The sequence below is a fragment of the Mustelus asterias genome, chromosome 24, assembly GCF_964213995.1.
Source record: "Mustelus asterias chromosome 24, sMusAst1.hap1.1, whole genome shotgun sequence".
NCBI lineage: Eukaryota > Metazoa > Chordata > Chondrichthyes > Carcharhiniformes > Triakidae > Mustelus > Mustelus asterias.
The window spans coordinates 57,725,184-57,738,933 of record NC_135824.1 but is presented as its reverse complement, the minus strand read 5'-3'; the positions used below and the strand labels follow the sequence as shown (position 1 = coordinate 57,738,933).

At 49.7% G+C, this 13,750-nt stretch overlaps 1 protein-coding gene across 2 annotated transcripts in view; it reads right to left on the bottom strand.

Moving 5' to 3' along the window:
- LOC144511450 (homeobox protein otx5) overlaps nt 1-11,812 on the bottom strand; it is a 24,820-nt gene extending 13,008 nt beyond the window's left edge. The window contains exons 1-3 of one of the 2 annotated variants that reach the window (XM_078241814.1): nt 11,716-11,812; nt 2,483-2,494; nt 513-524 (exon numbers count right to left, since the gene is read on the bottom strand). In XM_078241814.1, the coding sequence (XP_078097940.1) occupies nt 513-524; nt 2,483-2,494; nt 11,716-11,812 (121 nt within the window). The remainder of the gene's footprint in view (nt 1-512; nt 525-2,482; nt 2,495-11,715) is intronic. The other variant, XM_078241813.1, reaches the window with a different exon arrangement.
- Between the last annotated feature and the right edge of the window lie 1,938 nt (nt 11,813-13,750).

Here is a 13,750-nt window from a genome sequence, read left to right as displayed (position 1 = left end):
ACAGGCTAAAAAGATGTGTATTGTCTCCAGACAAGACAGCCAGTGAAACTCTGCAGGTCCACGCAACTGTGGGAGTTACAAATAGTGGGACATGAACCCAATATCCCGGTTGAGGCCGTCCTCGTGTGTGCGGAACTTGGCTATCAGTTTCTGCTCAGCGACTCTGCGCTGTCGTGTGTCGCGAAGGCCGCCTTGGAGAACGCTTACCCGAATATCAGAGGCCGAATGCCCGTGACCGCTGAAGTGCTCCCCAACAGGAAGAGAACAGTCTTGCCTGGTGATTGTCATGATTGCTGTGAGGTAGCAGTGCTAACCACTGAGCCACCGTGCCGAGAGCTTTAAGTTTTTAGGTGTTCAGATCACCAATAACCTGTCCTGGTCCCCCCCATGCTGACGCTATAGTTAAGAAAGCTCTACTTTCTCAAAAGGCTAAGGAAATTTGGCATGTCCGCTACGACTCTCACCAACTTTTACAGATGCACCATAGAACGCATTCTTTCTGGTTGTATCACAGCTCGGTATGGCTCCTGCTCTGCCCAAGACCGTAGGAAACTATAAAAGGTCGTGAATGTAGCCCAATCCATCACACAAACCAGCCTCCCATCCATTGACACTGTCTACACTTCCCGCTGCCTCGGAAAAGCAGCCGGCATAATCAAGGACCCCACGCACCCCGGACATTCTCTCTCCCCACCTTCTTCCGTCGGGAAAAAGATACAAAAGTCTGAGGTCACGTACCAACCGACTCAAGAACAGCTTCTTCCCTGCTGCTGTCAGACTTTTGAATGGACCTACCTTGCATTAAGTTGATCTTTCTCTACACCCGAGCTACGACTGTAACACTACATTCTGCACTCTCTCCTTTCCTTCTCTATGAATGGTATGCTTTGTCTGTATAGCGCGCAAGAAACAATACTTTTTACTGTATACCAATACATGTGACAATAATAAATCAAATCAAAAGGCCTGGAATACCTCCAGATAATAAAGAACAAAGAACACTACAGCGCAGGAATAGGCCCTTTGGCCTATCTCACCTGCGCCAACACATGACGTCTTTCTAAATTTAGGACCTTTTGCCTCTATGCGGTCCGTATCCCTCCATTCCCTGTCTATTCATGTCCCTGTCAAGATGCCTCTTAAACGTTGCTATTGTATCTGCTTCTATCACCCCCTCAGGCAGCGCATTCCAGGTACTTACCCCCCTCTGTGTAAAAGACCTGCCTCTCACATCTCCTTTAAACTTTCCTCCCTTTATCTTGAACCTATGTCCCCCAGTAATTGACATTTCATAGAAATCATAGAAATCATAGAAACCCTACAGTGCAGAAGGAGGCCATTTGGCCCATCGAGTCTGCACCGACCACAATCCCACCCAGGCCCTACCCCCACATATTTTACCCGCTAATCCCTCTAACCTACACATCCCAGGACTCTAAGGGGCAATTTTTTTAACCTGGCCAATCAACCTAACTCGCACATTTTTGGACTGTGGGAGGAAACCGGAGCACCCGGAGGAAACCCACGCAGACGCGAGGAGAATGTGCAGACTCCACACAGACAGTGACCCGAGCCGGGAATCGAACCCGGGATCCTGGAGCTGTGAAGCAGCAGTGCTAACCCACTGTGCTACCGTGCCGCCCTTCTACCCTGGGAAAAAGACTCCCACGTTCCATGCTATCCACGCCTCTCACAATTTTGTAAACTTCTGTCAGGTCGCCCCTCAGCCTCCGATGTTCAAGTGGAAACGAACCAAGGTTGTCCAAGGGGCAGCATGGTGGCACAGTGGGTTAGCACTGCTGCCTCACAGCGCCAGGGACCCAGGTTCGATTCCCGGCTTAGGTCACTGTCTGTGTGGAGTTTGTACATTCTCCCTGTGTCTGCGTGGGTTTCCTCCGGGTGCTCCGGTTTCCTCCCACATTCCAAAGACGTGCTGGTTAGGTGCATTGGCCGTGCTAAATTCCCCCTTAGTGTTAGGGGGACCAGCTAGGGTAAATACATGGGGTTACGGGGATTGGGCCTGGGTGGGATTGTGGTCGGTGCAGGCTCGATGGGCCAAATGGCCTCCTTCTGTACTGTAGGGATTCTATTCTACGATTCTCTCCTTGTAGCTAAAACCCTCCAAACAAGGTTCATCAGGATACTGAGGATAATGGTTTACAAAAGCTTTTGTAAAACTTGGGTCTGACTTCATTCCCCTTCTAATCCAGTCCTCAGATATAAAGAATTGACAGGATCCATGCTGACCGGGGAAGTCCAGACTGGGACACAGATCCTTTCCTCACTGCGGGAGTGCATTGACTTTGTCCAATGTCAGCACTGTTCGCCCCAACCCAGTGTCCCAGCAATCCCCTATTCATATGTGTTCGAGTGCCCAGCATCTGTCTCCCTTAACAATGTAAACATATTAACAAAACTTAACAATTAGACATTGACAGGAAGGGGCAGCACGGTGGCACAATGGTCAGCACTGCTGCCTCACAGCGCCAGGGATCTGGGTTCAATTCCAGCGTCGGGTCACTGTCTGTGTGGAGTCTGCACATTCTCCCCGTGTCTGCGTGGGTTTCCTCCGGGTGCTCCGGTTTCCTCCCACAGTCCAAAGGTGTGCAGATTAGGTGGAGTGGCCATGATAAATTGCCTCTTAGTAGCCAAAGGCGTGTGGGTTAGGTGGATTGGCCATGCTAAATTGCCCCTTAGTGTCCAAAGATGTGCGGGTTAGGTAGATTGGCCATGCTAAATTGCCCCTTAGTGTCCAAAGATGTGCAGGTTAGGTGGATTGGCCATGCTAAATTGCCCCTTAGTGTCCAAAGATGTGCGGGTTAGGTGGATTGGCCATGCTAAATTGCCATTAGTGTCCAAAGATGTGTGGGTTAGGTGGATTGGCCATGCTAAATTGCCCCTTAGTGTCTAAAGATGTGAAGGTTAGGTGGATTGGCCATGCTAAATTGCCCCTTAGTGTCCAAAGATGTGCAGGTTAGGTGGATTGGCCATGCTAAATTGCCCCTTAGTGTCCAAAGATGTGCAGGTTAAGTGGATTGGCCATGCTAAATTGTCCCTTATTGTCCAAAGATGTGTGGGTTCGGTGGATTGGCCATGCTAAATTGCCCCTTCGTGTCCAAAGATGTGCCGGTTAGGGGGATTAGCGGTGTAAATACATGGGGTTATGGGGATAGTGCCTGGATAAGATGCCCCATTGGAATTAGTGCAGACTCGATGGGCTGTATGGCGTCCCTCTGCACTGTAGGGATTCTAATCAAAAATCTAATCTAAGAAAGGCAGTATTCCATTAGTCTTTCTGATTATTTAATGATTTGGATACCTGGATCCCCAAGTCTCTTTGGGCCTCCCCTGTTTGTAGCTGTTCGGCCCTTGTCCTCTGTTATATCCAATAAAGTTAGCGACCTTGCACTGGCCAACTTGGAAACCCGTCTGCCCCATATACTTGATCTATCCCTTTGGGATTTTACACTTCCCTCCACGCTGTTAACAATCCCGTCTATCACTGTGTCATGGGGGGAGATTTGGCTAGTTGGCTTTCTATCCCATCATCCCGAATCTGTTCATTAATACGGCTCATAGTTGCGGCCCTGTGATAACCCCCAGGACCTGCATGGGGAATCACTGATTCAGCCCTCTGTAGGATTCGCAGGGCGGCACGGTAGCGCAGTGGTTAGCACTGCTGCTTCACAGCTCCAGGGTCCCGGGTTCGATTCCCGGCTCGGGTCACTGTCTGTGTGGAGTTTGCACATTCTCCTCATGTCTGCGTGGGTTTCCTCCGGGTGCTCCGGTTTCCTCCCACAGTCCAAAGATGTGCGGGTTAGGTTGATTGGCCAGGTTAAAAATTGCCCCTTAGAGTCCTGAGACGCATAGGTTAGCGGGCTTAGCGGGTAAAATATGTGGGGGTAGGGCCTGGGTGGGATTGTGGTCGGTGCAGACTTGATGGGCCGAATGGCCTCCTTCTGCACTGTAGGGTTTCTATGATGATTCTATGGTGGGTTAGCACTGCTGCCTCACAGCGCCAGGGACCCGCGTTCGATTCCTGGCTTGGGGTCACTGTCTGTGCGGAGTTTGTACATTCTCCCCGTGTCTGTGTGGGTTTCCTCCGGGTGCTCCGGTTTCCTCCCACGCTCCAAAAGACGTACTGGTTAGGTGGATCGGCCGTGCTAAATTCTCCCTCAGTGTACCCGAACAGGTGCCAGAGTGTGGCGACTGGGGGATTTTCACAGTAACTTCATTGCAGTGTTAATGTAAGCCTACTTGGGACACTAATAAATAAACTTAAATATAACTATGTGTATTATCCACGTTGTGTCAAGAAGCATTTTCTTTTGGATTGATGGTAGTCGCCAAACTGTGTCTGCTACCACCCCATCGAGAAATAGGAGCAGGAGAAGGCCATTCGGCCCATCAAGCCTGCTCCACCATTCAATAGGATCATTGTGATGAGGCCATGGTCCAAGTCCCACTGTCATGTCTGCTCCCCCACCTAACCCTTGACCCCCGTGTCAATCCAAAATCTGCCTACCTCAGTCTGGAATATATTCAGCTTCTTTTCCACACAGATTTATTCATTTTAATGACACCTCTACTTTGGTGAGGCCACAGCTGGAGCACTGTGTGCAGTTCTGGTCACCACATTATAGGAAGGACATGATTGCACTGGAGGGAGAGCAGAGGAGATTCACCAGGATGTTGCCCGGGGTGCAACATTTTAAGTTATGAGGAGAGGTTGGGTAGGCTTGGGATGTTTTCCTTGGAGCAGAGAAGACTGAGGGGCGACCTGATCGAGGTGTGTGAGGGGCTTGGACAGAGTGGATAAGGAGCAGCTGTTCCTCCCCTCAGTTGAAGACTCAGTCACGAGGGGATATAGGTTCAAGGTGAGGGGCAGGAGGTTTGGGGGGAGATGTGAGGAAAAACCTTTCTGCCCAGAGGGTGGTGAGGGTCTGGAATGCGCTGCCTGGGAGGGTGGTGGAGGCGGGATGCCTCATATCCTTTAAAAAGTATCTGGATGAGCACTTGGCACATCATAACATTCAGGGCTATGGGCCAAGTGCTGGCAGATGGGATTAGGTGGGAGTTAGAGTCATAGAGGTTTACAGCATGGAAACAAGCCCTTCGGCCCAACTTGTCCATGCCGCCCTTTTTTTTAAAAACCACTAAGCTAGTCCCAATTGCCCGCATTTGGCCCATATCCCACTATACCCATATAACTATAGATAGTTACATGGGTACGATGGGCATGGGGGGATATGGACCAAATGCGGGCATTTGGGATTAGTTTAGGGGTTTTTAAAAAAAAGGGCGGCGTGGACAAGTTGGGCCGAAGGGCCTGTTTCCATGCTGTAAACCTCTATGACTCTAACTGTCTAAATGCTTTTAAAGACAAAATTGTACCCGCCTCTACTCTACCTCTGGCAGCTTGTTCCAGACACTCACCACCCTCTGTGTGAAAAGAATTACCCCTCTGGACCCTTTTGTATCTCTCCCCTCTCACCTTAAACTTAAGCCCTCTAGTTTTAGTCACCCCTACGTTCGGATTTGAGGTGTTTCTAATGGGTCGGTGTCGACTCGATGGGCTGAAGGGCCTCTGAATGATTCTATGATTGAAACATATAAGATCCTGAGGATGGGGACGTGGAGGGGATGTCTCTTCTTGTGGGAGAATCTAGAACTTAGGGGGGGGAAGGGGTCACGGTTTAAAAATAAGGGGTTGCGTATTCCTCTCGGAGGATGGTGGGTGTCTGGAACTTTCTTCCTTCACAAGGCAGTGGGAGCAGAGTCTTTGAATATTTTTAAGACAGAGATGGATAGGTTCTTGACTAATGAGGGGGTGAAAGGTTATTGGGGGGAAGGCAGGAATGTGGGGTTGGGTTCCAATCAGATTGGCCATGATCTTATCGAATGGGGTAGCAGACCCGAGGGGCTGAGTGGCCTACTCCTGCTCCGAATTCACGGACATATTCATGATTCCTTTATGTTTTGATGTTATAATCTGATTTAATCGGGCTTGTCGAGGAAGCATTTGAAAGCTCCTGCCCTGCAGACAAGGGCATCTCTATCCTGCCACACAGCTTCCCTCGGAATCTCCCCACTTCGAGCCAGGGTTTGGACCCAGAGTCCGAGTGGGAATGGGGAAAGGTTGCTCCCAGACCGTGAAGTCGATATCAGAACCAGGTTTAAAGAGGGACAGAGATGGGGGGCCTTGCGCAGGTTTTAAACCACGCTTGGGGAGTTCATCTAAAAGCATCAACAAAACCAGCTGTGAGTCCCTCAAACATTCCACGTTGCTCGGTGGGGGCAGAAGCCCTGACAGCGCATCCGGAAGGAGACTTTCCGAAAGAACTATCCGATTAATCCTGCTGTTTCTCCATAGCCCAGCAAAATCTTTCCTTCTCAACTGTTTGCACGGTGGCACAGTGGTCAGCACCGCTGCCTCACAGCGCCAGGGACACGGGTTCAATTCCCGGCTTGGGTCACTGTCTGTGCGGAGTCTGCACGTCCTCCCCGTGTCTGCGTGGGTTTCCTCCGGGTGCTCCGGTTTCCTCCCACAGTCCAAAGACATGCAGGTTAGGTGGATTGGCCGTGCTAAATTGCCCCTTAGTGTCCCAAGATGCGCTGTTTAGGTGGATTGGCCATGCTAAATTGCCCCTTAGTGTCCCAAGATGTGTAGGTTAGGTGGATTGGCCATGCTAAATTGCCCCTTAGTGTCCCAAGATGTGCAGGTTAGGTGGATTGGCCATGCTAAATTGCCCCTTAGTGTCCCAAGATGCGCTGTTTAGGTGGATTGGCCATGCTAAATTGCCCCTTAGTGTCCCAAGATGTGTAGGTTAGGTGGATTGGCCATGCTAAACTGCCCCTTAGTGTCCCAAGGTGCGCTGTTTAGGTGGATTGGCCATGCTAAATTGTCCCTTAGTGTCCAAAGATGTGCGGGTTAGGTGGATTGGCCATGCTAAATTGCCCCTTAGTGTCCCAAGATGTGCAGGTTAGGTGGATTGGCCGTGCTAAATTGCCCCTTAGTGTCCCAAGATGTGCAGGTTAGGTGGATTGGCCGTGCTAAATTGCCCCTTAGTGTCCCAAGATGTGCAGGTTAGGTGGATTGGCCGTGCTAAATTGCCCCTTAGTGTCCCAAGATGTGCAGGTTAGGTGGATTGGCCGTGCTAAATTGCCCCTTAGTGTCCCAAGATGCGCTGTTTAGGTGGATTGGCCGTGCTAAATTGCCCCTTAGTGTCCAAAGATGTGCAGGTTAGGTGGATTGGCCGTGCTAAATTGCCCCTTAGTGTCCCAAGATGTGCAGGTTAGGTGGATTGGCCGTGCTAAATTGCCCCTTAGTGTCCCAAGATGCGCTGTTTAGGTGGATTGGCCATGCTAAATTGCCCCTTAGTGTCCAAAGATGTGCAGGTTAGGTGGATTGGCCATGCTAAATTGCCCCTTAGTGTCCCAAGATGTGCAGGTTAGGTGGATTGGCCGTGCTAAATTGCCCCTTAGTGTCCAAAGATGTGCGGGTTAGGTGGATTGGCCGTGCTAAATTGCCCCTTAGTGTCCCGGGATGTGTAGGTTAGGGGGATTAGCGGGGTAAATATGTGGGGTTATGGGGATAGGTCGTGTGTGGGATTATAGTCGATGCAGACTCGATGGGCCAAATGGCCTCCTTCTCTACTGTAGGGATTCTATGATTTCTATGTTTGTGGGCGGCACGGTGGCGCAGTGGTTAGCACTGCTGCATCACAGCGCCAGGGACCCGGGTTCGATTCCCGGCCTTGGGTCACTGTGCGGAGTCCGCAGGTTCTCCCCGTGTCACAGTGGGTTTCCTCCGGGTGCTCCGGTTTCCTCCCACAGTCCGAAAGACTTGCTGGTTAGGTGGATCGGCCGTGCTAAATTCTCCCTCAGTGTACCCGAACAGGCGCCGGAGTGTGGCGACGGGGGGATTTTCACAGTAACTTCATTGCAGTGTTAATGTAAGCCGATTTGTGACACTAACCTGCACCATTTGGGACACTAAGGGGCAATTTAGCACGGCCAATCCACCTAACCTGCACATCTTTGGACGCTAAGGGACAATTTAGCATGGCCAATCCACCTAACCTGCACATCTTTGGACGCTAAGGGACAATTTAGCATGGCCAATCCACCTAACCGGCACATCTTTGGACGCTAAGGGGCAATTTAGCATGGCCAATCCACCTAACCTGCACATCTTTGGACGCTAAGGGACAATTTAGCATGGCCAATCCACCTAACCTGCACATCTTTGGACGCTAAGGGGCAATTTAGCATGGCCAATCCACCTAACCTGCACATCTTTGGACACTAAGGGGCAATTTAGCATGGCCAATCCACCTCACCTGCACATCTTTGGACGCTAAGGGGTAATTTAGCATGGCCAATCCACCTAACCTGCACATCTTTGGACGCTAAGGGACAATTTAGCATGGCCAATCCACCTAACCTGCACATCTTTGGACGCTAAGGGGCAATTTAGCACGGCCAATCCACCTAACCTGCACATCTTTGGACGCTAAGGGGCAATTTAGCATGGCCAATCCACCTAACCTGCACATCTTTGGACGCTAAGGGGCAATTTAGCACGGCCAATCCACCTAACCTGCACATCTTTGGACGCTAAGGGACAATTTAGCATGGCCAATCTACCTAACCCAAATAAACTTTCTTTAACTTGACATAGTTACACCCGCAGCCGCACAGTTCCACCACCAGAGGGAGCGTCCTCAGCCCCGTCACCTGGACCAACATGGGAACCGGACGAGGCCATTCAGCTCCTCTAACCTGTTCCTCCACTCAGTTGAATCAGGCCAATCTGTAGCTTGACTCCATTCTGCTGCCTGTGACCTTTAACAACAAGCCCAGTTTCGAAACATTTTCAATTGACCGTGCTTGGGGGCGTGAGTTACAGATTCCGTGTGAAGTAGTACTTTCAGAAATCATCTCAAAGCCCTCGGCCTAATATTAAGGTCGTTTCTCCCCCCACTTCATTCTACGCTTACGCACTAGAGGAAATAGTTTCTCTCGATACACCCTGCCAAATCCCTTAATCATCTTAATCACCCTTAATTGTCTGTACAAGTCTAGTCTGCGAAACCTGTCCTCCTAATTTAACCCCTTTTAACCTCCGTGTTGTTCTGGCGAATCTACATGCAACGCTCTCAAATATTAACATGTCGTTCCTGAGGCGCAGTGAACAAAAGGAACAAAGAAGATTAGAGCGTAGGAACAGGCCCTTCGGCCCTCCAAGCCCGTGCAGACCAATGGCTCCTGCTCTGCCCAAGACCGCAAGGAACTACAAAAGCTCGTGAATGTAGCCCAATCCATCACGCAAACCAGCCTCCCATCCATTGACTCTGTCTACACTTCCCGCTGCCTCGGCAAAGCAGCCAGCATAATCAAGGACCCCACGCACCCCGGACATTCTCTCTTCCACCTCCTTCCGTCGGGAAAAAGATACAAAAGTCTGAGGTCACGTACAAACCGACTCAAGAACAGCTTCTTCCCTGCTGCTGTCAGACTTTTGAATGGACCTACCTTGCATTAAGTTGATCTTTCTCTACACCCTAGCTATGACTGTAACACGACATTCTGCACCCTCTCCTTTCCTTCTCTATGAACGGTATGCTTTGTCTGTATAGCACGCAAGAAACAATACTTTTCACTGTATGTTAATACATGTGACAATAATAAATCAAATCATATCAGTGCCCTGAGGTGAAAGCAGTAACTGCAGTTGGGGTCTAAGCAGCACATTACACAGCTGTAGCTTAGCATCTTTTAAACTCATTTTTTTGTATCCCTGCACTCACTTCACTCGTGAACCCTGGGAGATTTCCTCTGAGTCACATGTCTGCAGGCAACAGCCAATGGGATCGAGCTCGGATGAGTCCTGGGCAGCACGGTGGCACAGTGGTTAGCACTGCTGCCTCACAGCGCCAGGGACCCGGGTTCAATTCCCGGCTTGGGTCACTGTCTGTGCGGAGTCTGCACGTTCTCCCCGCGTCTGCGTGGGTTTCCTCCGGGTGCTCCGGTTTCCTCCCAAAGTCCAAAGACGTGCTGGTTAGGTGCATTGGACATGCTAAATTCTCCCTCAGGCACTGGAGTGTGGCGAAAAGGGGATTTTCACAGTAACTTCATTGCAGTGTTAATGTAAGCCTACTTGTGACACTAATAAATTAACTTAAAAATTTAAGATGTTGGCTATCTTAAATTAGAAGCTCCTTTGCAATTGCCTCTACCCCACCAGCAACAGAGTCCTGCCCTGTGGTCACGGTGGCACAGTGATTAACACTGCTGCCTCAAAGCGCCAGGGGCCTGGGTTCAATTCTGGCCTTGGATCACTGTCTGTATGGAGTTTGTACATTCTCCCCATGTCTGCGTGTGTTTCCTCCGGGTGCCCCGGTTGCCTCCCACATTCCAAAGATGTGCAGGTTAGATGGATTGGCCCTGCTAAATTGCCCTTAGTGTCCAAAGATGTGCAGGTTAGATGGATTGGCCCTGCTAAATTGCCCCTTAGTGTCCAAAGATGTGCAGGTTAGGTGGATTGGCCATGTTAAATTGCCCCTTAGTGTCCAAAGATGCATCGGTTAGGTGGATTGGCCATGCTAAATTGCCCCTTAGTGTCCAAAGATGTGTACGTTAGGTGGATTGGCCATGCTAAATTGCACTTTAGTGTCCAAAGATGTGCAGGTTAGGTGGATTGGCCATGCTAAATTGCCCTTTAGTGTCCAAAGTTGTGCAGGTTAGGTGGATTGGCCACGCTAAATTTACTCTTCGTGTCCAAAGTTGTGCAGGTTAGGTGGATTGGCTGTGCTAAATTAACCCTAGTTTCGGGGGGATTAGCAAGGTAAATATTTCGGATTATACGGATAGGGCTAGGGTGTGAAAGTGGTCGGTGCAGACTCGATGGGCCGAATGGCCTCCTACTGTACTGTAGGAATTCTATGATTCAATAATTCTAACTGAGGCCAATTGGATATCTCTTTCAAAGAGCTGGCACGAGTACAAATGGGCCGACTGGCCTCCTACTGTGTGATTTCATGAAATGGCCCCAATAGAGAGACACCCAATAAGGGGCAACTTGCTACTTAAGCCACAAATGTTGGTCAGGGGAAACAGGGTGATAGAAAGAGGCCATTCACCCATCGTGCCTGGGCTAGCTCTTTGCAAAGCGCCATACAATTAGACCCTCCCTCCTGCCCTTTCCTCACCCTGAAAATGTATCGCAATATACACATTTTCCCAAATATGCTCTTGAAGCCAGTGGGGCCCCTTTAATTACCCCTTTCCTTTACTGTTTCCTTATTTTTTACTTCATTCATGGGCCATGGGCATCGTTGGCTGGGCAGCATTTATTGCCCATCTCTGGTTGCCCAAGGGCAGTTGAGAGTCAACCACATTTCTGTGGCTCTGGACTCACATGTAGGCCAGACCGGGTAAGGACGGCAGATTTCCTTCCTTAAAGGAACCAGATGGGTTTTTCCGTCAATGGTTTCATGGTCATCAGTAGATTCCAGATATTTTTTAATTGAATTCAAACTCCACCATCTGCCTTGGTGGGATTCGAACCCGGGTCCCCCAGAACATTAGCTGAGTTTCTGGATTAATAGTCTAGCGATAATACCACTAGGCCATCGCCTCCCCCTTTGTAAAATGGCACAAACTTGATCTTAACAGTTCTTTAAAAATACCTGGAGCAGTGAAGCGACTTACTTTGGTATCCAACAGCAGAGTGCAGGAGATCCATACCCGGGCCAGACAGGGTCAGCCCATTGACTGCATAATGCGGTTGTTTGATATAGGACATCATGCTCGGAAATTAACCCGGGACAACTTCCCTCTGGGTCCCTTGCCTTCCTCAGAGAGCTGGTCTGCCTCACTGCAGTCGCTGCGAATAAAAAGCAGGAGAGACAGGTTAATTGACTATTTGGTCTATTTCAAGTCTATTTCATGAAGTCATTAACTTCAGGAAGTGTAGAAGAGAACATGCCCCTATCTACATCAATGGAGGCAAAGTAGAAATGGTCGCGAGCTTCAGGTGTCCAGATCACCAACAACCTGTCCTGGTCCCCCCCATGCCGACACTATAGTTAAGAAAGCCCCACTTACGCCTCTACTTTCCCAGAAGACTAAGGAAATTTGGCATGTCCGCTACAACTCTCACCAACTTTTACAGATGCACCATAGAAAGCATTCTTTCTGGTTGTATCACAGCTTGGTATGGGCTCCTGCTCTGCCCAAGACCGCAAGGAACTACAAAAGGTCGTGAATGTAGCCCAATCCATCACGCAAACCAGCCTCCCATCCATTGACTCTGTCTAACTTCCCGCTGCCTCGGCAATGCAGGCAGCATAATTAAGGACCCCACGCATCCCGGACATTCTCTCTTCTACCTTCTTCCATCGGAAAAAAGATACAAAAGTCTGAGGTCACGTACCAACCGACTCAAGAACAGCTTCTTCCCTGCTGCTGTCAGACTTTTGAATGGACCTACCTCGCATTAAGCTGATCTTTCTCTACACCCTAGCTATGATTGTAACACTACATTCTGCACTCTCTCCTTTCCTTCTCTATGAACGGTATGCTTTGTCTGTATAGCGGGCAAGAAACAATACTTTTCACTGCATACTAATACATGTGACAATAATAAATCAAATCAAATCTCAACTTGAACAATAAAATCCCAAAAAATTAACTGTCCCAAAGTCAACCCCCAGAATATACTTCCTCCACGGAAAGACATCTGGCTTGTTTGCACTGGATAATTAAATCAAAGAGTTTCCAGGACACAGATGTCCCCTCACCCGGGTCAGTCTATCCATCCATTGTCCTGGGAGATAGGAGCTGGAATCAGCAACACCCAATTTAAAACGTGTTTCCCTTATCATATCCCTCCTCCCCCCTCGCTTTAAAAAATTGTCAATTCATTCCACCTCCCCCCCTCACACCACCCCGTCCCACCCCCGCCACAACTTGTGTCACATCCCCACAGCCAGATCTACAATACACAGTTCAGTCGAATCAACATTGTAAACAGGGTAAAGGCAAAAGACTGCTGGAATCTGAAACAAAAACAGAAAAACGCTGGAAAATCTCAGCAGGCCTGGCAGCTGGGATCCAAGATGTGGAGATGCCGGCGTTGGACTGGGGTAAACACAGTAAGAAGTCTCACAACACCAAGATAGCTGGTATCCAACAGCAGGAGATCCATACCCCAGCCAGGCTTCTGATGAAGGGTCATAGAATCCCTACAGTGCAGAAGGAGGCCATTCGGCCCATCGAGTCTGCACCGACCACAATCTCACCCAAGCCCTAACCCCATAACCCCATGCATTTACCTTAGTTAGTCCCCCTGACGCTAAGGGGCGATTTAGCATGGCCAATCCACCTGACCCGCACATCTTTGAACTGTGGGAGGAAACCGGAGCACCCGGAGGAAACCCGGAGCAGACACAGGGAGAATGTGCAGACTCCACACAGACAGTGACCCAAGCCAGGAATCGAATCTGGGTCCCTGGCGCTGTGAGGCAGCGGTGCTAACCACTGTGCCACCCGTCATCTAGACTTGAAACATTGGCTCTATTCTCTCTCCACAGATGCTGTCAGACCTGCTGAGATTTTCCAGCATTTTCCTGCGTTTGTTTCCCACACATTTCATGTTCTTTCCAGCTCATGAAGCCAAGGTTCAAATGTTGACCAGGATATCTGGGAGAACACTTCCAGCTCTGTCCGTGGGATCTTCGGTGTC